General features: G+C 42.8%; 1 protein-coding gene across 1 annotated transcript; it reads right to left on the bottom strand.

The window, feature by feature from the left end:
• Positions 1–917: 917 nt before the first annotated feature.
• anos1a (anosmin 1a) lies at positions 918–24,790 on the bottom strand. The gene is made up of 14 exons (XM_085348051.1): positions 24,608–24,790; positions 21,560–21,619; positions 13,998–14,063; positions 13,392–13,614; positions 12,333–12,517; positions 11,529–11,658; positions 9,984–10,189; positions 9,629–9,755; positions 7,961–8,065; positions 6,259–6,347; positions 5,806–5,977; positions 4,295–4,521; positions 1,937–2,078; positions 918–967 (listed from the first exon to the last, which is right to left on the bottom strand). Exons 1-14 carry the CDS (start codon positions 24,788–24,790, stop codon positions 918–920), a joined length of 1,965 nt encoding a protein of 654 aa, XP_085204177.1.
• Between the last annotated feature and the right edge of the window lie 105 nt (positions 24,791–24,895).

Raw genomic sequence — 24,895 nt, 5'->3', positions numbered from 1 at the left:
TTTTACACTTCAAGAACAATAGAACCACATCTGGAGTACAACCGTCTTGGTTTAGTTTCTGTCCACATGAATAAGTCTTGGTTACACTTCTCATGGCTAAATACTGAACCAGGAGTACAGGAAACAAGAAACCTGTACATGGGTGCAGCGCGCTGTATTTGACACGTATCTGTAGTTAAAACCATCTTTGCACAGAGAGGTGAACAAATGTGCGCACACACATGCAACGCAGATGTAACAGTCCAGGCACAAATATACCACAACCAATAAATAGAGACACAAAGTATATACAGCATTTGAAGAGAGAGTGGGAGGAGCTACATGTCATTTATAAAACAACAAATCTTTTTAGAAAATAAGTTGCAAGAGCTCTTAATGGCACCACTCAGTGACACTGACATTAATTTCTATCATTACATGCAATTGTATCAAAACTGTTGATCAGACCTTAGTACACATCAGTAAACTAATCCTGAACTCGAATCCTTAAGATCCAGTTTTTAGGATCCAGTTTACTATCAGTGCTTGTTCGTGGTGTTAATATATCTTTTGCATCTCTGATGTCGTTGTCGACTAAATCCATTTCATGCTTTTATTGTATTTATTTTTTACATATAACTGTAGCAAACAGAAGTAAAAAGAACTGAAAACACAAAGAGAGCTTTTTGTTTATCTTCCTGTTGGTGAAAGTTGTGTCCATACTTTTACTGAAATATGTTGTATACATGCTTACTTGAGGGTCAAGTTTGGTAAAGCTTCGGTCCATTATGGGACACTGCAGGGAGGGATTCACATGTCTGTCAGCTGTCACTTGTTGTCTTGTTGTAACTGACAAGCTGCCATTTGTCAGTTAGCACCGCTGCTCTGTGGCTTCTTCTTTATTGTTTTGGGAGCTCGGGTCATGAGGCCGTCTGGTCTCAGTGTCTGTCAGTGATTGGCTGCTCAGGATGCTTCCTCAGCCTTGATCCTGAATGCAAGCATATATATTTTAATGTTAACATAAAGTTTTGGTTCTGGTTTCAAAAAAGGACACGTAACTTATAATAGCACAACGTTGCCAATACAGAACAAGGTGTTGTTTCTCCCCTGCAGCGAAGACTCCCAAAGACTAGTCTGCTCATAGAAAATACAGTTTCAGGCGTTCGTGGATACAAATATTTAACTTGTAAGGCAAATTAAAGCGAGCTTTTTCTAGTCTTGTGCAGGCTGCTGATCAACATCAAAGTGAGGGTCGAGTTTATAACAGTGGTGAGTTATTACTGTCCTGTATGAGCACAGGAAGTGTCAGACAGCTAGCTTGGCTCAGGCTAACTATTAACTGAAGCTCCACTGTTGTGCTTTGTGACTGGATGCTGCTACTAAAGCTTAAACCCCGATGGCAGGCACACTCATTATATCTCTGTTTCTCTGTTATATTCATTTATAAGACACCTTCCTGCAGCTTTGGGCATTTTTATTCAAACTCCAGAGCCTATCAGTAGGAGTGAGGCAAACACCTACAGCTGGTGACTACAGAGGATGAAAATACAGCATAATGAGGGTGTGTTTGGCACTTTAGCCATGACGTTATTCAATCAGGCTTTGCTACTTCCCAGTGACAACATATACACATGGTTGGACTTCCAGATATATCAGGAACCTTGGCTTTGCTTTTATTTTCAACACCATTTTTTTATTTCAAGTATTTTTGCCTTTTTACATTTGTCTTCACTTACTGACCATGTAGGACACTTAAAAGGAAATATGTTGTGCATCACCAGTCAAGCTAAAAATATGATAAAGTATGGTGTGACTTTTTGGCCAATATCAGACATTTGCACTGTGTGATGCAGGCTCAGAATACACTGATTTTAAAATGTAATTGTGCTTTTACCAAAATGTCCAAACAAAAGATTTTTCTATGAGTGTTTTCCTTTTGATTGTTTTAACCTCTTACTGTGCAGTAAGGTGCTTTGGTATCCAGGGGTCTGGAAGGTTCTCCTGGTTGTAGGACCTTCACCCTCCGTTGTGATGGCCTGTACCTCCAGCCTGTACAAACTAGCAGGGCGTAGGCCTGACACCACTAGAACATTACCATCCTGAAAGAGAGGAGACAACAAGTCAAGGAAACGTACGGGACAAAGTGTGAAACACTCATGTTGTGTGAAAGTGCAGGACGACTGAACCAGCTTTCAGCTCAGGGCCCCTGAGATTTGCCCACAGAAGAAAATAATTTTGAACTTGCATTTAAACTAGAAAAGAGAAAGCCAAGTATTTCACTGTACTATCACAAAACTAAGACACAAAGAAATCGATATCAGCAGACGGTGATTTTTGTTGCTTTTTTACATTTAATGTGATCAATTTCTCATTTCACGTGTGAAAGCAGCTCCCAGCCTGGCAGATCCCCAAAGGAGGCATCCTCTAGAACCAGTAATAACTGCGCGTTACAAAGGTCAGAGACCAGTAATAGAACTGGTAGACAGGCTAGCGGAGATAAGTAGCCCATGGCCTCAATACGGTGGCTGAGGATGCCAAAGAGTGGGGCGGATGAGCTCAGAAAATTAGGAATTGGAGGAGAAGAGATCAAAGGAAATTATGGACAATGTAAGAACCTGATAGATGAATGAGGGGAAACCTCAGTCAGGTAGTGATGTGGCTCGACTCTGAACTGTAGCTCAAATGATAGATGGCAGAAGCTGCCAATCTAGTGCTGGAGAAGTGAGCTGCTGCATTTTGGGAAAGAATGTTAGGGAAGAGAGAACCTGGCTAACTTTCTGCTGCATTAGTACGTAAGGGATAGACACAGGGAACCTGCCGTCGTACAGAAAGGAATCGCTGCTGATTAGCATCTGAAGGCCGGATGCAGGGAGACTGGCCAGTTCTACAGAACATTGCTTCTGCATTTTGCGAATGAAAACTTGTTTTTTGGAAACGATAGAAAGATGCACAGAGCTGATCTCCAGAAGGCAGAAGGGTTTCCTGCAGAGAAGCTTGTTGCTGCATTCTGCGACTGAGGGATAGAGAAAGAATCTGGCATCCCAGTTCACTGCTGAAGGGTCCACTGCTGCTTTGTATATGAAGGATCAATGCGGAAAAACCAGCATCCCAGTGGGATAGAGAGAAGGGAAACTGGCAAACCAGTGCCCCCTCTTTTTTTTTTTTTTTTTTTTGCAAATGATAGATGGATGCAGAGAACTGGTGGTAGAAAAGCCTACTGGTTTTTGTGAATGACGGATAGAGAAGAACCTGGCATCCCAGTGACAAACTTGCTTCTTTAATTGCTCCTGAAGGAGGCATAGAAAACATCAAAGCTGGCATCCCTTGTCTAACACAGACAAATGGAGGCAGGTGCACAGAACTGAGCTTGCCCCTGCTACCTGGCACTGATGGGTGGGAGGAGCTACAAGATACACAGTAGCTTTTGCTGTTGGAGGTACAGTTTTGCTTCAGCATGGAAGAAGACTTCGGACAGACATTTGGATGTGTGAGGTTACAAAAGTTAGCTTCGAATGCTGGTGGTAGAAGCAGCTGACACCAGGCTACGGTCCAGTTTGAATCCGTAATGGAAGGATATTTGGGAGACCTTTCGGAAGCGCTGGAATGGCACGGCTTCTGAGTCGGGCGGCTTTTCGACTAACTTGCCCGGTCTGTGGGCCTGTTTCAGAGCAACGTGAGTGGAGCTGTGAGCTTTGTTGGTGGGTGATCTTGTTGAATTTCACGGAGGTGGCGAGTGGCCAGAGTTACTTCATAACTGAGGGTATTCGGCATTCGCCATGACATTGAGAGTGTTTGGGTTTCTTGGATTGCCTGGAGGCAAACCGATGAAGCAGAGCTCTGTAGTTCTTCGTCTGACGTGGTGACGGACAAGAGGGCGACCGTAAGCAAATGGAAGGTGACTGAGGGACTTTTTTTGCCTTTTCCTGCTTCAGTTCCAGCAGTGATGAGTTCCCTTCACTGTGCCTTTTCTCTATTGCTGGTTTAATAGTGAGTAAAGACAGATGTCGTTATGCATCTCTCACAGACTTTAGAAAAGCTGGTGACGACCTTTAGGCCCAGTATGAGTTGAGTCACTTTTACAGGTTAAAAACTTAGATGCTCATCGTGGTTCTTTATTTGTACATTTGTACATATAACCAGCAGTCGAGGCACACTGGAACTCTCTCATCTGGAGCATCTCTCAGTCATGCTCAGGGCTTTGATGTTTTGCAATAAGGTGGATTTTGCCATACCAAGCAATGCATGTATTTTAAAAACATCACTTTTCAGATTTAATTTTCCACATTGTATAGTTTAGTAAAGTCACTTCACTGACCGGCGGTAGGATCTGGGACTGGGAGATCAGGGTGCGAGGCAGCTTGACATTGTAGTTGCGGTTAGTTGAGATGACTTCTGCCCAGGTAACCTGGTAACCAGTTAGCTGCTGGTGGGATGAAGTCATAGATATATCCCAGCTAAAGATAGCTGTCACATTGCCACCCAGGACCTCAAAAGATGCGATCAGGTTGGTTGCTTTCACCAGGACTTTCTGAAGATTCATAGCTGAAAAATACACAACCGGACAGTCCAATGAAGTCAGATACTGGAAAGGTTTTCCTCTCCATGAGGAAGCAAGTGGCATAAACTTCCAATCGCTCACCAGAAGAAGTATAAAAACAGACAGACTGGAACATGATTATGTCTCCTCAGGCAGTTTTGAATATTTGTGCATATGATTCCTCTGAAATTACATTTCATGTTTACATCATTGTGTTGTGTATTTATACTGCTTTTGAAATGTGAAGGCTTAAAATGGGAAAAACAATCTGGAACGCTTTCTGGCACCTTCAGGAAATGAGTAGTTAAATCTGACAGATAAATACACAATACTGAGTTAGGTTTTCATGTTGTGCTCCAGCCGACGACATCCCGATATTTGCTCAGTAATAAGAAAAGGTGTCGATGTTGTGCTACCTCAGAAGCTACTGAAAAAAGCATACATGCATTTACATTTTAAGGTCATTTGAAGCACATCTTTTCAAACAGCTCAACAAATAACATCAAACAAAAGATTTTAATATGTGTACTTTGTTACTGCATCATTGTAACTAATGTAAAAGTGCTATTTTTACCAGAAGGAAAAAAATATGTTAATGTCATGGTAATGTGATGGACACTCGATGGAGAGGTGTAAGAAAGAGAGGACATGAGAGGAAGTTAAGATTTTATTTTGAAAGGTAAGGATTGCTCAACAAGTGAGATTTGATAATCTGGAAAAGTTCAATTTAATTTTAGGCTTTTAATGTAAACACCTATATGTACTGTTGCATTATGTTTTTGTTAACTTTCAAAACTAACTGAAGCGCACAAATCTTTGTGCCATTCGAGGATTGTGTGAAAAACGGGGCAGTTTAATACAGGCTACACTGACTGGTTTGCAGTGTTGCTATTTACAGTTGCATTTGCTGCACTATTTTGCACCATGTTATCATCATAATTCTTTTCTCAGCGTTGCACTACTACACCCAGTCTTAAAGTTGTCTCACTTCCCATTTCCAAGTTTAACCCTGATCATGGGTGTAAAGTTTCAAATTCCTCAAACGATGTACGGAAGGTAGGGGAGGGGCTGGTTGCATCGAGAGATTTGATTGGTCAGTTCAGCGTCAGTAATGTTTTTATACATATGTGTGCTGTGAGTCAGGATTGTTTTGTGTCTAAAGAAAAAAAGGCTTGATTAGAAGCTAACAGAGTTGACCTCGCTGACTCGTGCTGCACTTAGAAAGTGTTGAGGTGTGCAGACACTGATAAGTAAAATGAAATAAACAAGCCATTATGCGTTTGCCTCACCGGTTTCTCTGGGACAGTTGACAGGTGTTGGACTCTTGGCCTGGATGGTGGTGCAGGGAGGCGTATGAAAGCTGGTGCTTTCTGCCAGAGGATGACTCATTTTGCTGACTGGCTGCAGAAGGACTTTGTACTTACAGGAGAAGAGTAAGCCCTGCAGGCTGATAAAGCTCTCCTAGATTAGACAGACAGGGTGTGAGCATGGCTGACTGGAGACTGATTCCCAATTTCAGATTACTGCAACTCTCATTTCACAGCAGGCAAGGCAAAGACTAAAATCACCTGTTCACAATGCATACGTTGTCTCGTCTTATCAATAACAAGATTAATAAAAGCAGTCCTTTTTATCTGTACCACCCATGTGATGCCTTTCAACTCTGTTTTATTTTGGCTATGGAAATGAAATAATTTCACCTCCATGATCAGAATGATACTCATTTATTTGAATAGGGTTACCTTTGTACTGGTCTCCTCCACAGGGCTGGTCTGGTCGTGTCCACAGTATTCAGGTCCCCACTGGATTCTGTAGAATTCAACCAAAGGATCTGCACACAACAAGCCAGAGAAGAAGCAATGTTTATGTTGAGTCTTGCACTTTGTTCATTAGCTGTATTATACTGCTATGTCCACGCAACCTTTAAAGTGTTTTTCTTCTTTGAACCTGCTTTTTGAAACCTAGTTATGTCATGACACAGATCAGAATTGTTTTGCTCTGTCGCTTTTTCCCTCACGCTTCCTCTGAGTGCTTTTATGGAGGTTGTTAGGATGAGAGTTTATACTGTAAGGATCCACCAGCTGTTATTCACTATAATACCTGACAAGGTGACGAGATTTGAATACTCATTCATGAGATCCAATATGGTGTCTCACTCCCATTTCTGCTTTATCAGATTACATATTCACTTTTTATTTCATGACCTATAACCCTGTTTTCAGGTCCATGGTGGAGATCTAGGATTTTACTGCAGAGATTTAGGTTTTTGATTCCAACCTTGCAGAAACATTAAACCACCAGCCCTGTTGTGATTGGGGCCATTTGTGGTGTCTTCTTGTCATGTGATGACACTTGTCTCCAGTCACCAAGCACTCGCTCGGTGAACGTGTGTGCTTCCAACCACAGCCCTAAAACTTCAAATACATGAATTTATATTCACCCAAATCTCTGCAGCTTCCACTGTGCTGGATGATTCTGTCACCACCTGTCACCAGTCCTCCCAATCCTTTCTGCTATTTCGTTCTTCATCCTTGTTCTTAGGGTAGAGGTTTTAGCAGTGCTGCGCTGTGTCTTCCTTTTTTCCAGATACCTGAGCCATTATTTTTAAATGTCAGCTAACTAGTGAGCTTACTGCCCCATGTACACCAATAAACCTTTACTAAACTGCTGAACTTTTAATCATTACATCTTATTTCTGACCTGTATGTGGGTTAAAGCCCAACAACAGCTTAGCGTATTCCTGCGTTTCCATATCCTGCACAGCCTTCGGGCTGCAGAGAAATAGAGCTGTTTCTAGAAGCGAGAGGTAAGAGCTCACAGTTTGCATCATTGAAAGACGGATTGTCAGTCACATCAGGGAAAGATTACGGGAGCGACTAAATCCCTCACTCCACAGGACATTTTTGCACAGTCCACTGTTTGGCAGGTCAACATAACTCTTTCTTCCCCTGTGTTAACTGTGAGTGTGGTACAGAGCATTTATTTAGTTTTTAACTTTGAGTCTGTGTTCATAAAATTGTGTTTTTGCTCTGTATACTTTAGTTTTGTGCTTGTTTTCTTGCCTTTTATGCAGTTTGGCACTGACTGCTGTGATGCAGTAGTTTCCTAGAGACATTTAGCAGCTCTAACCTAAGCTCGTGTTTCAAGATTCGCTTCAGCCTCTTGCTGATGTTGTGAAACTGGTGGTTAACATTGTGTCTCATGGCAGCAGACCAGCCTCCTTCCATAACATGAATTACTCATCATATTTACACCTTCTGCACAGAAAATACGTTTCTTTTTCAGAATGACGTGTATTGCAATTTTTGCTGAGTAAACCTTGGCACATTTATCTCTGCACGCTGTTTCAAACGGGGTATTTGTCTTTTAACAGCAGTTGTTTGAACGTTTGCAGAGCAGCTGCAGGATAGCTCAGATGTTACGTGTGATATGATTTGTACATACCCACGCTTCTCTGCCAGTAAACATGAACCCTGAGCTGTCCGTCCTGGTAGAACGGTGTCCCCACATCCAGGACGTCACCTGCAGGGCTTCTGGGAGCACTCGTGCCTTCAATACAGACAGAATACAATTAAACATGAACTGCATCACATACAGTGATATCCAAACACATGCCATGACACAGCCGCAGGTACAAAAACCTTTGGTATCAATCATTGGAGGTAATTATTTTCTGTATGACTTGTTGGTGTCTCAAGCTGCTGTGGAGGAATTTGGGCCCCCTCTTGATGCTGGTGGCCTGTGAACAGCTCTTCTAAGGTCCCATCACAGTATTTCATGTGGAGGTCGGGACTTTGGGCCACAGCTTTCTGTTATAGATTTTGTCCTGTTGAAGAGTTGCTGTTTTGCAGTCGGTGCACTAGCATGAACTCAATACTAAATATGCTAACTGAGGCCTTTGCAGTCTGACTCTGGATGAATTTGCTCGGGCTCCTGGGATGGGTAACCATCTTTCCACACATGAATAATATTTTTTCCTGTGGTGTACTTCGTTATAACCCTTCCCAGACTGATGATTACATCACTGCTGATGTCGTTCCTCCTCAGTGTGTTAGTACACACCTGAATGCTGCAGACTTTGACTCTCATCTACTGATAACCTCTTAATAAAGTGCAACTGACTGGGAGAAGCTGGACACTACTTACTTTTCCTCCTAATTCGGATGGAAGCAGTAAGGCTGCGCTGCACAACAGCATAACCCTGTAAAACCTTTGTTTTTCACATGACTACCTTTATGTTACCTAATCTCAGTGAATACAGAGCATCACTGTGGAAAGCTGATAGGTCGATCTCATTCAGGGTTTTTTAGAAGATAAAGTTGAAAATGAATATTAACTTATCATCAACTAGATGTACAGTAAAACCCAAAGTAAACAGAAACTGACTGAGGGCCTCCATTGCACATCAGAACGTGTAGGTTTGATGACAGTTTCTTCGTTAGTATTAACTATGACTTTATTTTCCCATCCTCGTGGATTATTCTGTATCTGCATGCAACAGTTATTCCCACCCGTGTCACACGGGGGGCTGTGCACGTGCTGATGCATCTCCAGTCGCTGTTTTCAGCCTGTTGCCTGTGATTTTAATGCTTCACTTTCAAGTTTTTATCATTTCATCACTGCAAGACTTAGAATAAAAAAGCAGTTTCTCCTTTACATTAAAGACAAATCTGTACATTTAATTTTGCCAATTCGATATATACTGTCAACCACCTCTTTGAAAGGAACGCCTTGACATTTTGAATTTCAAAGCTAAGAGTTTTCAGCCCCGTCACACTGATAAGTTTGTAGGTGTGGAATGTTAAGGTTGCATCTGGAGTGAAGCTCTGAGATACAGGAGATCAAAGATTGAACATCCCAGCAGGAGAAAACCTTTGAAATATTAAACCCCAACGTGCTTTTTTTAAAAATAAAAAGTGTCACCATAAGAGTGTAAAAGCAGACCTATCGACTATACAAACGGAGGAAGCTTTCAGTGCGAGCCTAAACATCTGAACACGCTTTTACACTTTGGGGAAATTTTAAGCCGACATGAAGACGTTTTCTTTTCTTCACGACAAAATTTCAAGCTCGAGCTGAAAAAGCCTCGGTGTCGTGTGCGTGTTTCCGTACTTTGCTGCGTGGTGAAGTGGAGGACAGCGCGCGGTCCTTTGAACTGAGTTTGTCCCCAGTAAGACACAGCCTGAACCTCCACACTGTAGCTCCTGTTGGTCCTCATGCTGTCCAGCTCCACCTGGCTCTGTGCACACAGACACACACAGACACACAATTAGGCACACACCACACCACTGATTCCATGTTATATTCAAGTCATATTTGCTTCCAGTTGTGATCACAGATGTAAACATGCTACACACACTCCACTCCACGAGGGTTTCGGAGAGCATTACATGCATTATATCTTTCTTGGGTCTTAAAGAGAAGTCATGTTTTTGACGTGCTCCATCTGCAGCTGTGGCATTCTCACCTTTCTGACCGTCTTCCTCCTCTTGGTCAGGGATGAGGCGGAAGAATGTCCAACTGCAGTCCAGCTCCAACTGACCTTGTAGTGGTGGATGGGAACATCCAGGTCAGGAGGCATGCTCCACTCAATCCTGGCTCCCACTGTGCTCCCAGGACCAAAGCTCATATTTGCTACTCTCAGCTCAGTGGGAGCAGGAGGATTGGAGGGATCTGAGGGGCACATGTTGGATGTTATTAATATCTGTTTGCATGCAGAAACAATGACCTTTAGTGCACTGACATGTGCTTAGTTTTTAACCCATCCTGCAAAGTTCACAAAAGGCCGATTCATTCACACGTTACTCTCAAAAGAACCAAAAAATCGATTCCGGAAGACATCTGCCGTATTTACAGGTAGTACTGTGTGGCAGGCTGTGGTTTGTGGCTTGGCTGCAAGGGAGGAGCAGTGGGTTCAGGGCATGGTGTCAGGGGGGCTGACTGCCATCATCTGATCATGTATTTGAGTATATCAGCAGGACCAGAGCAGCGGTCTGTGCGGCGTGAAGCGGAGGAGGGCAGCTGGAAGGCTGCTGCAGAAACAGATTACGGATAAAAACGAACACTCGGCGTGTAACGCTGTGTGCGTGGGTCCTTCACTATCACACACTACCATTGCATTCATTAATAGTGAGGACTGCTGCCTGCCATTAGCATGAACTGGCTGGATGCTGGTATTTATATCCGGTGCTTCCTCAGCCTGATCACGATCAGTGATCAATCAGATGGTAAAACTGTTCTAATAATACATTCCAGCACATGAGGGCACCACCTACACTGCGTCCCTCAGTACCTCAGCACCGTGCAGCAACAGTGGGAGAACGCCATGAACACGTCTGAACTGATTAAGGTTCACATCTTTGCGACTTGCCGAGGCGGCTCCTCTGAGACTGTGGCAGCTACAGAAACCACACAGAGCAAAACAATGAATCCTCTGAGGACTCTCTCCATAACCTCTGCATATATACCACAGTACAACCATTTGCTAAACAGTCTATTTTCCCTTGCATAGCTTCTAACTGTGCCAGTGTTGATATTAAGAACTTTTGGCTTCTTGACTTTAAGCTCATTAAAAACATCTCTCTTCTCTATCTCTTCTACTTCGGGTAGTAGAGGCAGGGGTGGGCCTGGTGCTGTGCTCTGTCACTTTGTATTTTCTAAGCTGTTAAAATATATTTTGCTTTCAGCTGATGTCACTGTAGCTGGTCGGTCTGAACTCCTCTTCTGTCACCACCTCTGCCTGTTTGAACGTTGCTGCATCGCCTACTTTCTTCACTGGCCTACAGCCACTCTGAGGATCACCACATCAGCACGGCTACATCAGCGCAGTCACTCTCTGTTGCCAGACTTTGCTTTTGTGTGTCTGCAGCTGGCAGCTTGTCCAAAGTCTGACTGTCACCTGGCTCCAGCCCCCTGACGGTGACTCATTGTGGTTAATGCTGCTGTTTGGCGAATGGAAGGAGCGGACTCTACGAACACACACACACACACAGACATGCAATGTGTGTCTGACCTGTGCTTGAGTGGAAGTGTCTGCTGGGCGTGGTGAAACCTCTGGTCCCGTGAAGGTTAACGGCTGCCACTCTAAACTGGTACCAGCGACCGGGCCGGATGTCTGACAGCCTCGCTCTCTGCTCCGTCGTCTGTTTGGGAGAAAACAGCGTGTTTGGTCAGTGTTTAGGTTTCTGTCTTGGCGATGACGATTTTTAACGTCTAAGAAAATAAGTTGATAGATTTTTAAGCATGTCACAATTCATTGTTGAGTTAAGAGGAATTTACCAAAATGTCTTATGACCCGTAAAACGTTTGCAGAATATTTGAACATGCAGTGATGAATTTTAGCAGATCCAGATCCAGATGCAGGCTTGTCTTTCAGATTTCCACCTCGGACACTTAACCTCACATTAATGCACAGCTGCTAGAAACTGCAGATGAAGTTATTAAACTACAAGCAAAATAATAATCTCATGTCTAACAAAGTTAAAAGTCTGAAAATTTGAAATAAATGTGATAAAATGTGTTGTTGCTGTGCCCGCCGTACATGTGGAAACTGTAACATCTACTTTTACCAGCAGCACTTTATGAAGTTCATGCCGAGCTGAGTTCAGCTTATTATTCGCCTCCACAACAGTCCCAGTGCATCATGTGACGCCTGTGTTGCAGTGCTGCCGCCATCAACAAAGCAAAAACAGAAACAGCAGAGCTGTTCTGTCAGCACTTGGAGACCCAGCACCTTACAAAGAGATTTTATTTGGGCTTTCTTTCCTTTAATTTGTCACGTCTCAGTAACAGTCTATATTGGAGGCAGTTAACTAACCTGTGCAGCCACCTGCCACGACGTGGCCGTGTCCTCGCTCGGCTGGATGCCAAAGTTCCATCTCCTCTGCAGAACGTAGACGACAGGCTCGGCCGAGATGTTGAAGCGCGATGACCAGTGCACCTCCAGCTGGCCAGAAGACACTTCTTCAAAGGCTAGCTCCTTCCTTGGCTTCAGAGGAGCACCTGGACAGACAAAACATCCACCAAAGGTGAAACAGAGTACAACTGAAGGGACAGTGCTGTCCATCATCTGCTGTAGCTCCGCAGTGGGGCTCCTAGTCAGCACCCACCAATGCTGCAGGGATTTGCAGATTTACTCAGGGAGAATTTCCACTTCATTTGTTTGAGTAAAGGCCCAGGGGGGCAGTTTTTAGGTTATCAGGACTGATAACATTAGAGTGCATGTGCCTGCATGGGTTCTCTCTGGATACTCCGGCTTCCTCTATGTCATCAAGTGTGACTCATTTGTGACCAGTCCAGGCTGTAGCCTCTCACCCTGCGACAGCCGGGATGAGCTCTAGCTGAACTGGATAAGTGGGAGAAATGGACGCATGAAGCTTCTTTATTATTTCCTACAGTCAAATCGTTAAACACATTTATAGTCAGGGCTGCACATAAGTGGTCCGCAGGTGCGAATGTCAAAATAAAGACCGCACCAGATAAGAAGTTGCAGCGCGCGTTTGCGCACATATAAAAGGCAGTGTTTCTGTCCACTAGAGTGGGATTTTCACGGCACATTCTGCACCACATCTCTGTGCGTTCATCATTTGTTTGAAGCCAGCTCACCTCCTGCAGCCACTTGTCCGAGAATACGCGCTTCTTTTGTGGTTCGGACTCCTCCTGACATTTCTTCGGAGGTGGAGGAACACCTGCTTAAAGGAGCTTCTTCGACATCTTTAAGAGTTCTAAACAAACGTCTGTCCTCCTCCACAAAATCTAATGGACGCAAACGCGCGTTGCAACTTCTTATCTGGTGCGCGTCTTTTATTTTGACAGCGAATGCTCACCTGCTTATGTGCAGCCCTGGTTGTAGTGATGTGATTCTGGCTCAACATACCCTTGTAGATGTCACTGGGAGTCTGGCAGGTGTGGCCACAGCTGTTAGAGCAGCATTTCTTCTGAGCAGAGCATTCTTTGTCGTGGTCACAGCTTTCCACACAGGCAGCAGCAAAACCACTGGCTCTCTGTGGAGGTGGACAGCTGCCCTGCTTCACCATCAGCACAGAGTGCAGGAACTCACAGCTGGTCACACACTCCCAGTGCTTTCTGGGAAACACCCGCTGGATGAATCAAAGGCAAAGTAGTTAGCACAGGTTAACTACTGTTACAGCTACTTCCTGCTCTTTGCTTAGAACATGGTGTAATTCTCACACTTGACATACGACAGTGAAACAATGAATAAACTGTGAAATATGATAATGTCAGGTTTGCATCAATAAGTAGCATCTAGACAAGAAGATTAAGAAAAGCGAGACAAAAAGAACAGCACTGAATATGAATAATATTTCCAGGAACAGGCGGATTCTCCAGGTCTTTACTGGGACTGAGAGTTTAACAGACTCTCCACCTTTATTTCAAACTGTGATTGCACAAACAACCCTCGGCTGTTTTTGTACTGTACTCAGAAAGCATACAGTACGACTGACTCTATGCTGCACCATACCTCACATAACTCTCTGCAGTTGCCTTTCCCCTTCATCTCCCAGGAGTCTCTGCAGGGCTCCAGGCACTGTGGAAGTCAAAGCAATGTGAGCACGTTTAAGGTTTATGGTCAGAGATGAAGAAATACATTTGGAGGTTATGCACAGTGAAGTGTTCATGTTTTATTGCTGAACACAAGAGTGTGAGACAGTTTAATGTCTCTGTGAAACTGCAGGTAACCACAGATTACAGCCTGTCACATCTCGCTTTAGTTAAGTATAAATAATTGTAAAAATTATACAAACATGTACAGGGATGGTGTGTGTGTGTGTGTGTGTGTGTGTGTGTGTGTGTGTGTGTGTGTGTGTGTGTGTGTGTGTGTGTGTGTGTGGGCATTCAACTGATTGTACCCATAATATTAACTTCAATAAAATGAAGAATAATTGGTGCTTTTTTCATGAATGTTATTAATTCATAATGATGCTGTTGTTTCCAGGGGAAGTGGACATGAAAGTGTGGTGACATCAGACTAGCTGCACAGTGAGGACATCAGTGCCTCCTTCTGTCTCGTCCTTTTTAAATATGATCATATTTCTCTGTCATGTCTGTAAGCAAACACACAAGGTGACACAACTCTGTGTAGGTGCACACCTGTGTGAGGGGATTTATGTTACACTCGGGGGGTTTCTGGAGCATGTCAAGCGTTAACAGTGTAGTGCTCTGCACCACAAAGCCCAATCCTGCACCAGTAAGCAGAGGCAGCCCAGGGGAGCAAGTGTGCACTGGTTCTAATTTCATGCTGTAGCGAGAAGCAGTGGGGGAAAGTGAAAAGCACGACAGCCTCACGAGGGCATAGCAAGTCATCTGAAAGTTGGAGGAGTGCTCCAAATGCTCAGCAGATAAGGCACACGCTGCACAGGAAGTGACGCTTCACTAACTCACAACACTTTTGTCTGACCTGGAAAAACCGTTTGTTGCACTGTAAATTCAGACAAAACACAAAGTTATTGTACTCAAATCTTCCAAATATGGTATCTACTGCCATACTTACTCTGGCATTACGTTGACCTCCAGTAACACTGCTGGGAATCAGGATGTGTACATCGATCCACATATAAACAAACATCTAGGACTGATTTCTTCCTTTTGTGCAACATCTCTAAAATTAGAAATGTCCTGTCTCAGAGTGAAAACGAGCTCATGCATTTGTTTGCTTTCACAGAAAGAGCGAGCATGTCTGCTGTACTGTTACATCCAGAATCACATTTAAAATCTTTCTCCACAAATACTTCGGGCCCGTCTTACACTCATAGTCTCTCATTGTGTCTCAGACTGTGGGCTTGCTTGTGTTTCACTGGATATTAGATGACTCTATCACTCATACCCTCCTAATCCAAGCTGTAGATCGTAAAAGATCTACCCATGAATGATTTTTCTCGCCATGCTGAAGCCTGGTGTCGCTCTGATTTGGTAGGACAGAGCACCCTGAGTAAAGATCCGGCTCAGCTGGCCTCAGGCTGCTTCCCAGTTCTCATGTGCACAAACTAAACTCAGTCTAACGTTGTATTAAATGGACATAAAGCTGCAAGACAAGGTTCCATTAATTGTTTCTGCATTATTTCATACAATAACATGAGTTGTGCATAATCATGAGCATCATCCTGGTCTCCCGCTCAGACAAATGGTTCGATCCACTTTGCAACACTGGGAGATGCAGTTGCTTCAAGTAATGACACCGATTCCTTTGATTCAGGTACGCAGCACAATAGACCGCCGCAGAGGAAGAAGAAATGAAACGACACAAATTGGGCTTTAAACATCTTTCTTGGTTAAGCTCATAGTCCAGGCTGCGGCTCAGGAGACACAGCGGGGTCATTTACCAACCAAACGTCAGTGGCTCGATCCTCACAGTGTAACTGTGGTTTACAGTCACACATGTTTACTTCTGTGTATTTTCTGTAAAGCTTACAGATTTGTCATCGCTGCTTACAGGGGGGACAATAAGCTTTTGGGTTAATATGAAGCCACAAACGCCCTCCGATGAAAACAAGCCACACATGCCGGGTTGTAGACGTGCTGAATGAAGCAGGTGTCGGTGCTCTTAGTGCTCCACGAGGAAGAGTTCAGCAGCACAAGCAAGATGAAGAATACGTTAAAGATTGTACACGAGTCCACAAGACAGGAGAAGCAGCATGTTGTGTGTGAGCGTCGGAGCTGCTGCAGAGCCAAGCAACAACACCGATGACAGACTCGCTTTGTGCCTGATGTTCCAACTAGTTTGGGTCATTTGCAACCTGACGGAAATATCTGTGCACAGAACAACAACGAGCGACAACAAATTCCAGCCACTCAGTCGGCGGCTTTATCTGTTTGTTCTTCCAGCATCACAGATCAACCCTTAATGATTATGTACAACTCTGAGTTTGCTGTCACAGCGTGAGAGGCAGTTACACCCTGGTCAGGTCGCCCTGCAGGGCTGACAAGGGAGAGCTGCACAATTATGTGACATGATGTACTGTTTTAGAGCCCCGTGCTGAGGCGACCACATCTTTTAATCAACAAAAGGGTTGTGAAAGTTAAAAAAGGGCAAAACTCACAGTCAGTGATGTGCACTAAGATAAGGGAAGATACAGGGAAGAAGAAGTTGCTGCAAAGTAGAGTGTGGCCCACACTGTGCTGCTCCGCAGTGGAGTGTCTGATTGCCCTGTTCCAGGCCTGTCATCTCCCATCTCCTGTCCACGCTCTCCACAACAGGACGCTTCCACTAACGCACACTGACATTCCCACTCTCGTGTCATTCCCTTTGTAGCTCAGCATCACTGAGTTTTCTGCCCCATTTCAAGCTTAAATCATTTTTGTTTCACTACTCTGAAGATAAAGCAGCCCATGAAATGTATTTCTTACTAAAACCTGAGCCGTGCTGTTCTTATTTACCTACAACGCACAGCAGTGTGTGTGTCATTACACTATTATTATTGTAGTGCAGTAATTCTGTTTATGTGGTCATGTTGTGTGTCTTGGTTTAATGTTGGGGTTAAAGTGAGGCCAGGTGCAGGTTTGGGCTGGTTGGTGTTGGGGTGAGTTTCAGCTATGGTCCATATGTCAGCATAATGCCTTCTAAACTAATGGAGACATTATTGTGCTGTTGGGTTATTTTGGCAGTGGATGTTCCTTATTCCTCCATGACCAAACGGAGATAATGGAGCAGCATCTTCTCTGCTGACCGTGTAAAATGCCGTTCCTTTGGTTCCTGACACGGTTTGATTCTCTGCCCAGACGAACCCCACAGACATTGTCTCTGAAAATGTTCCAGATTTTTGAACATCCACAGGCGAACTTTAACTTTTCCTAGAAAATTATTTCGCAGGTACTTGAAAATATGAGTTGAAGGAATGAAAGAAAAGGTTTTCTGGCTCTTAATCAAACATCACATCAAGGCTGTTGTGTATTGAAGGACACTAATTACTGCTGAGAGGAAGAAGGTCATTACACTGCGCTCGATGCCAGTTTGTGTATGTTTCGCTCAGGACACTGGTGTCAGCACGTGACTATGATGCTCGCTCATTGTTCCAGTGCCACAGTGCCATCTTAAGCCTTTTTTAAGAGCTGAATCGAACTAGACTGTGTGGGAGTGTCTTGTTAATCAACTCTGGCATTTGCAAATGGCTGTATGCGTGCAGGAAATAGTGACAGAAGGATTAACAAGCTCTCATTACCACCAGAGCCCATGAGGATGATAGGCTGTCTCACAGCAACAAGGATCAGCAAGCTTATCATCAGACCTCTCTAAGATTAAGAGCTGGGCAGGGGTATGTTGGAACTGGGACTGTCATGTTAGCCACACTCACAAGTCTGACATGAGTAATATTTTATAACACGGAGGAATATTAAATCTCTAAAGTTGTCACTACGGAGATGTTTTATCTTTTACTGTGGTTCATATTTAAAGTGCTGTTTGTCTGTAAGTATAAAACTGTCTAGATGCAGGCTCATAATCCAGGTGTGGAAATCTGGAGTGAGGCCCACATCCAGCCTCGGTGTTATTACTGCTGAGGTTCGATGGCATCCGTGATGTCAGACAGCTGACAGGTGAATGTGGGCAGACATGAGTGGAGGATTTCGTACTTTAATAAAGATCTGCATCGTCATTTAAGTTTCAGACGTTCGTTGAAGTTCTTAAATCAGTCTGATATTTTAAATGTGCATGTTTGTTATAAATGTAAGTAGGTATTATATATTTAAGCTGTTAATCAGCCTATCACAGCGGCCCCCAACCTTCTTTGTGCCACGGAGCAGTTTAACGTCAGACGATGTTTTCACGGCTTTAAGGTGTCGCAGATAAATACGACAAAATTAAAGACACGACCGAGACAGAAACTGGTATTTTGTAAATATAATAATAGACGTGAATTCACTGTGTAACTGTGTAACGTTGTTAGCAGCGTCCTCCTGAAATGCACCAACAACATTGAGAGTAACATCCTCCTCTCTGCCCCTTAATGCTCTCTGGTCGCTATGGTAACTCTTAAATATTTCTTTCAAAATAAGACGCACGACTACAACACGGGAAAAGACCCAGGAAACCGAGTTAACGATGAAAACCCTGAAAATCATAAATTTCACAGCTGAAAGTGTGAAAAGCCTCAACTCCCTCTCCACATCCAGCCTCGGTGTTATTACTGCTGAGGTTAGATGTCAGACAGCTGACAGGTCAACTCTCGCAGCGCGGTAACGACTGTACCTGCTGATTCCAGGTCTTTCTGCAGCTCAAGTTGGCTCTGGGACAACTCTTCTGATAACTTTTTTCACTCCACTGTCTGAAATCTTGTGGGGAACAACTGTCTATAGTGACATGCCTTCCCCTGATAAATGTGCATACAGTTCAATTCAGATTAATTTACACAGCACCAAATCACAACTACAATCACCTCAAGGTGCTTTATATTGTAAGACTGAACAATAATACAGAGAAAGCCCAACGATCAGATGACCCCTGAGAGCAAGCATGTGGACACAGTGGAATCATTAGAATCAGTTTTTATGATCCATAAAGCCTGGTGGCATAAATCAATCAATGAAACTACAGGCTTATATTAAAGACATAACGCTGTGGACGACCTCCAATTTCCTTCTAAACTCAGACAAAAAAAGGTTTATATTTACGGCTAAAAATCTCAGAAAGATGGTGTCTGACCGGATTCTTGGGGCATTACCTTCATTAACATATTTCCAGGCTGGACGACTGTAACTCATTATTATCAGGATGTCCTAAAAACTCCCTGAAAAGCCTTCAGCTGATCCAAAATGCTGCAGCAAGAGTCCTGACAGGGACTAGAAAGAGAGAGCAGATTTCTCCTGTTTTGGCTTCCTGTTAAATCCAGAATTCAAAATCCTGCTGCTCACATACAAGGTCTTAAATAATCAGGCCCCATCTTATCTTAATGACCTTGTAGTACCATATCACCCTATTAGAGCACTTCGCTCTCGCTCTGCAGGCCTACTTGTTGTTCCTAGAGCATTTAAAAGTAGAATGGGAGGCAGAGCCTTCAGTTTTCAGGCCCCTCTTCTGTGGAACCAGCTTCCAGTTTGGATTCAGGAGACAGACACTATCTCTACTTTCAAGATTAGGCTTCAAACTTTCCTTTTTGCTGAAGCATATAGTTAGGGCTGGGCCAGGTGGAGTTGAACCATCTGTTATACAATTATAAGCTCAGACTATTGCAGTACTTTGTGTGATGAGCGGCTCTTCTTCTTCATTCATCTCTTTTCACCCCCACATGTTTATAGACCACTGCATCGTGTCATGTTTGTCTTCTCTGTTCCTTGTTGTGTCCTGTTACATTAAAATTAAAAAAATATTTATGCCCAAAATGGTGACTTTAAGTAAATTCATTACATGTAAATTTTCCATGTATAAATGTTACATTTAATGGAATCTGATATACAGTCAGTTCATACAAAGGATGTTTTCATTAATGTTTAATTATTTAGATAAATAACCATTTTATTTTGTATAAGTTACATTATCACATTATTACATTATCTTATCAAAATGATTGCTTGATGTTGCGTGTTAGAGTATCTCACATTGATAAGCTCTGATTTGGGTTTATTTTGCAGCAATGGGACATGGGCACCTTGCACAGGACGATGATCTCAGCAGCAAATCTACAGCACAAAGGCTGAAAAAGAAAAGACTCAAAGTGCTGCAGTGGCCCATCACAGAGCAGAACTCCGCCTGGCTGAAAGGACAGAGAAAAGCCCACAAACGTCAATGAACTGACGTAACACTAAAAAGCGGCTGGCCAACATTCCCCACATGAGTGTCAGATACTAATAAGTCATATAGAAAAGGATTGTTTCTAATTATTGCTGCTAAAGATGGTTGTTCACGCTGCTGAATCATGGATAAGCTACTTTGTTTTTCACATGAGTGGATTTAAAAACACCAGGACTACCTGAGCATCATTTCACAAACAATGTTCAGATTATCAAAAAGATAGCCATCCATCTTTTACTGTCTGCCTCTTTCATGACTCCTGATGTATTAACAGGGAAACTGCTTTGACATATAGGATGTCACAGAATAAAGAGCCACAACTGGTGATGAATGGCAGACTTAAGAAATGGGTAATAACCACTATAATCCACCAGCACGTCCCAGTACATACAGATGTACACCTGTGCACAGAGCATGCTGTCAGGTTGCATGTGGCCTGATTTATTGCTGCAAAAGCAAGGAGCATAAAACTACACACACATGAGGAGAGCGAGAAAGAGTGATTTATTACTCTGAAAGGCTCCAGCAGTCCCACATGACTTCCTATTTTTACACTCACAGCTAACTGAAACTCTTCGGTTCTTGTCCGTGATGTAAACGTGTATATGAGAACAGTGTGTGCCAATAATTCTATCATTTACGTTTTAATCTGCATCTTTTCATTCATGCTGCAAAACAAGGGGGAATTTACATGATATACATTTATAGATTTTTTTCCAGGCAATTCCAGGATTTTTAAAAATGTACTAAGGGAGAGCAAGTCAGAGGGGCCTGTGGGAAATAAGAAAATCTATTGGAAATAAATATAGAGTTGAGAAACGAGGGAAGTTGTTTTGGATTCAAAACTGCATGTTAATGGAAATACTTGCATCCTTACAAAGGTACAAAAATACTTCAATAAAGTGCTTCAGATTGAATGAGGAGCACATTCACGTTACATGCATTCATGCATTCATGAGCGCATCACTTTATAAACTTCTGTCTTATACTGTATGAAAATAGCACAATGTAAAACACTTTAGACTACAAGCCACATTTAAATCATTTAGTGCACTTCATCCATCATGCATCCACACTTACAACAATTAACTTAAACTGCATGTAGTGGGGAAACCCACACAGGGAGGAAGAACATGTAGTGTGGCCCAGTTAACCAGGAGATTTATCCAGGAGGTGAGAGTGTTGTTATTTTCTATGGACAATCAGAACACTTCATGCAAATGAGGTTCAGGAACAACCCACTGTCTCAGGTTTGTGTGACGAATGGAAAATCAGAAGGACGTACTTTTAAAAATGTCTCCTACCTTTGCACACTGTTTATGATTATGACACCAGCCCAAGGATCCGTTATTCTGAAGACGAGACTAAAAGGAGGAAGACAAGGACACAAGCATAAACAAACGGGTCTGTCTGAGTTAAGCACCAATGAATCCAGTTTAAAGCTGAGTGATGTCACTTTCAGAGGAACGTGAGAAACCAACAGGTGTCTAACTTTGCAGACTGTTAAAGTATTGAATAGGAACATCTAGTGCCAACCCTGTTCATTTAAATAAAGCATGCAGACCTCATAGCTCAGATACTTTATGCACGACGATCTTTTCCACCAATATTCAAACTTCCAAACATGTTGCTGTTGTCGGAGCAGCTCCTGTCTTTGGGATCAGACAGCAAAGACTGGTTGCAGGCCTGTTACTCTGATGTTTTTATACAATACAACCTCCAAAAAAAACCTTATGACCTGGTTTTAAAACACAAACATCCAAAGTGCTCAGTTGGAGACAAGACAGGATGCCACTGACCAGTAAGTAGTGGTGGCTAGATCCATTTTTGAATGAACGCTGAGAGTCTCCTGCTCTTCTGGAGTTAAACCTGCTGACTTGGCTGGTGAATAAAATGACAGTAACAAGAAATGTTTGTTTCTTTTTAACCCTTGTGTGGTGTTCGTATTTTTGTTACTCAGCCAGTGTTCATGGGTCTGGTGGACCCGCTAGAGTTTTGGCTTTCCAAATTAACACTATCAAACAATTTTATGTTAAATTACTCAACAGATGTTTACTTCATCCCAATTACAAGACATATGAACAGCAAACATGGTTAATTTTTTCCCTTTACCTTTGTTAGATCACATTTATGAATTAATGTGCTTCTCGTTTTTCTTTTATATAAAATGTTATAAATAAATCAGTTATAATCAAGTGGAGTGAGTGGAAAGACACAACACATTTACACGTGAAAAAATAATTAATTGTTTAATTTTTCTTTTGAAAAAAACTGAACACGGGTCTCACAGACCCGAACACCATACAAGGGTTAATCTATGAGCAGCTGGGGGATTGTTCACTGTTCTCCTTTTTTCTTCTTTTTTTCCATTTCAAAGCCGTTGAAAATGTTGGCAGCAAACAGTGAGATTGAAATATCGAACAGTGATTGTCTTACAGCGCTGTTTGCTCTGTCTGTAGATAAATGGAATATGAACGATCGAGAGCGGAGACAAACTGTCTTGTTTGGTTTTATTGAAGCCAAGGTCATTATGTCAATCAACAGTTTTACTTATTTTGTTATTGGCTGTTTAAAACTGAGCTCGCATCAATTTCCTGAAAAAGACTCCTTCTACAGAATCACAGGAATCAGATAATGAAAAAGTATTCATTGACTTTTTCCATGCAATCTTTGCCCATTCTTCTTTGCAAAATAGCTCCAGTTTAGTCATCTGTGAATCCCAATTTTCAAGCCTCGCCACAGAACAACAGGATCTAGGTGTGGACTTTAATTCTAGCACTGTCCACACCACTGCAGTGTAGCTCTGGCCGTTACCAGTTTAAGCTGGCCAGTGAGCCTCACATGTGGGTGGCTGTAGCTCAGGCAGTAGTGCAGGTCATCTACTTATTGGAAGGTTGGTGGTTCGATTCCTGGCTTCCCCTAGTCTGCATGCCAAATATCCATGAGCAAGATACTGACCCCAAATTGTTCTCTGATGTGTGTGAATGTTAGTTAGAAAATGTGCTTGTGTCAATGGGTGAATGCACAAGTTGTGTAGTGCTCAGAAGAGCAGAGAAGCGTTATATAAGAACCAGTCTGTTTGCAGTGCAGTGGGGAACTACTGCATCAGGTCGATAACTGGAAACATCACCAGCGTTAACAAATGAATCATTTCTAAATTTTGTGAAAGTAGAAATAATAATAAATCATAACAGAGGTGCTGGATTAGACAGTGGTGAAACATAAAACGTATACTATGGCCCTACAGGACAAGTCGTGCTTCTAATTGTGACTTTCACAGGAGCTTTGTGAGGAATGGAGCCCAAGAATAATTAGTGTGAAAAACCTGAGGATGGACGTTAACTATAGTCTAAATCTAAAACAGGGTACAAAGAATAGCCCTAAAATAAAGTGACACGCAGATTCACAAAGTCAATGTGAGCATGTTTCACACTTCAATAGTTAATGAATTGACGTGAGTGCTGTGGGAATACTGGCTACTGCAAAACTAGGAATGGCAAATGATGTATCAGCAGGGACACAGTACAGTAGTCTGCTTCTTGGCATGTTTGACGAGCACCACAGCACACATTACAGGCTGGACCGTCATTCTGTGCAGTTTCATTGGACTAAGTGAGGCACACTCGAAAGCCTGAACCAAAGAGTCACACTGCAAGTGTGTGCACGTGTCAGTGTGTGTGTGCACGTGTCAGTGTGCGTGTGCACGTGTCAGTGTGTGTGTGTGTGTGTGTGTGTGTGAGAGAGAGAGAGAGAATGGCAGAGGAAGAATCCGTTTGAATCCCTATAATGAGCCGTATGGTCTATTCTGGCCTTTCAGTTGAACAGTGAACATCAAGCATGACTGAACTTATTTTTATCATGTTGTCAACTCCATGATGTCACTGTTTTAGATCGTTTCAGACTCTTAGAATTTTATGATATTTAGATATCATTTCTAAAGTAAAGTTTTTTTTTGTTTTTCTTGTTGAGTCAGTGTCTCTGGAGTATACTCACCATCATCCTGAGACCTTGTTTTGTAGTGTAAACGTGACTTTCCATTACCTTGTGCACTGGTTTCCCTCAGCTTTCCCTAAAGTGCCCATATCTGACTGCATATGTTTCATTTTATAGCAGTATATATAATAAGAAATATATTTACTTATATTAAAAGTTATTTTATTAACGTAATGTAACTTTACATAAACATTATTGCACAGATCTATTGTTTGAAACTCTTTTTCAGAACTCATGTAAGGGTCATGGATATTTTCTTTCAAACCAATAAAAAAAGCATTTGCTGATTAAAAAAAGTTAAATAAGTGAAATTTAAGGACTGGTTATGTATAAACAGCCGTTGTCAAAGGTGTCCTGACCTGCAGAATCGAGAGCGCCGCTACACTGTGCAAGCTGAGGCATCGCGACGCACACCTGGCCCTGGAAACGCTCTCCGACCAGGACTCATCAGCATCGGCGCGCTGCCTCCTGGCACAGACACCTGAGCTGCAGAGGAAAATAATCCACAGGCTGGTCCTGACAGCGCTGTTTGTGGTCAGCATCTCCGTTCCGAGGTGGGATGCTGAAACAAAAGATGCGGAGTAATGTGATGGAAGCCCAGCTTTACTAGCTATTATATAGCCAAGGGTGGAGCTATGAGATCTAGG

This window comes from Diplotaxodon limnothrissa, linkage group LG23, assembly GCF_057381915.1.
Source record: "Diplotaxodon limnothrissa isolate DT_005_m linkage group LG23, D_limnothrissa_male_GT1.1, whole genome shotgun sequence".
Classification (NCBI taxonomy): Eukaryota; Metazoa; Chordata; class Actinopteri; order Cichliformes; family Cichlidae; genus Diplotaxodon; species Diplotaxodon limnothrissa.
This window is presented reverse-complemented; position numbering and strand designations above follow the sequence as displayed.

What these genes read in the sequence shown, in the direction of transcription:
- anos1a (XM_085348051.1), bottom strand. Translation starts at nt 24,790, where the DNA reads ATGCTGACCACAAACAGCGCTGTCAGGACCAGCCTGTGGATTATTTTC. An exon ending in ATCATAAACAGTGTGCAAAG is followed by an intron (nt 14,064 to 21,559) that starts GTAGGAGACATT and finishes TGACTTCCACAG; the next exon opens with TGCCTGGAGCCCTGCAGAGA. An exon ending in TGGAGGAGACCAGTACAAAG is followed by an intron (nt 5,978 to 6,258) that starts GTAACCCTATTC and finishes TGTCTAATCTAG; the next exon opens with GAGAGCTTTATCAGCCTGCA.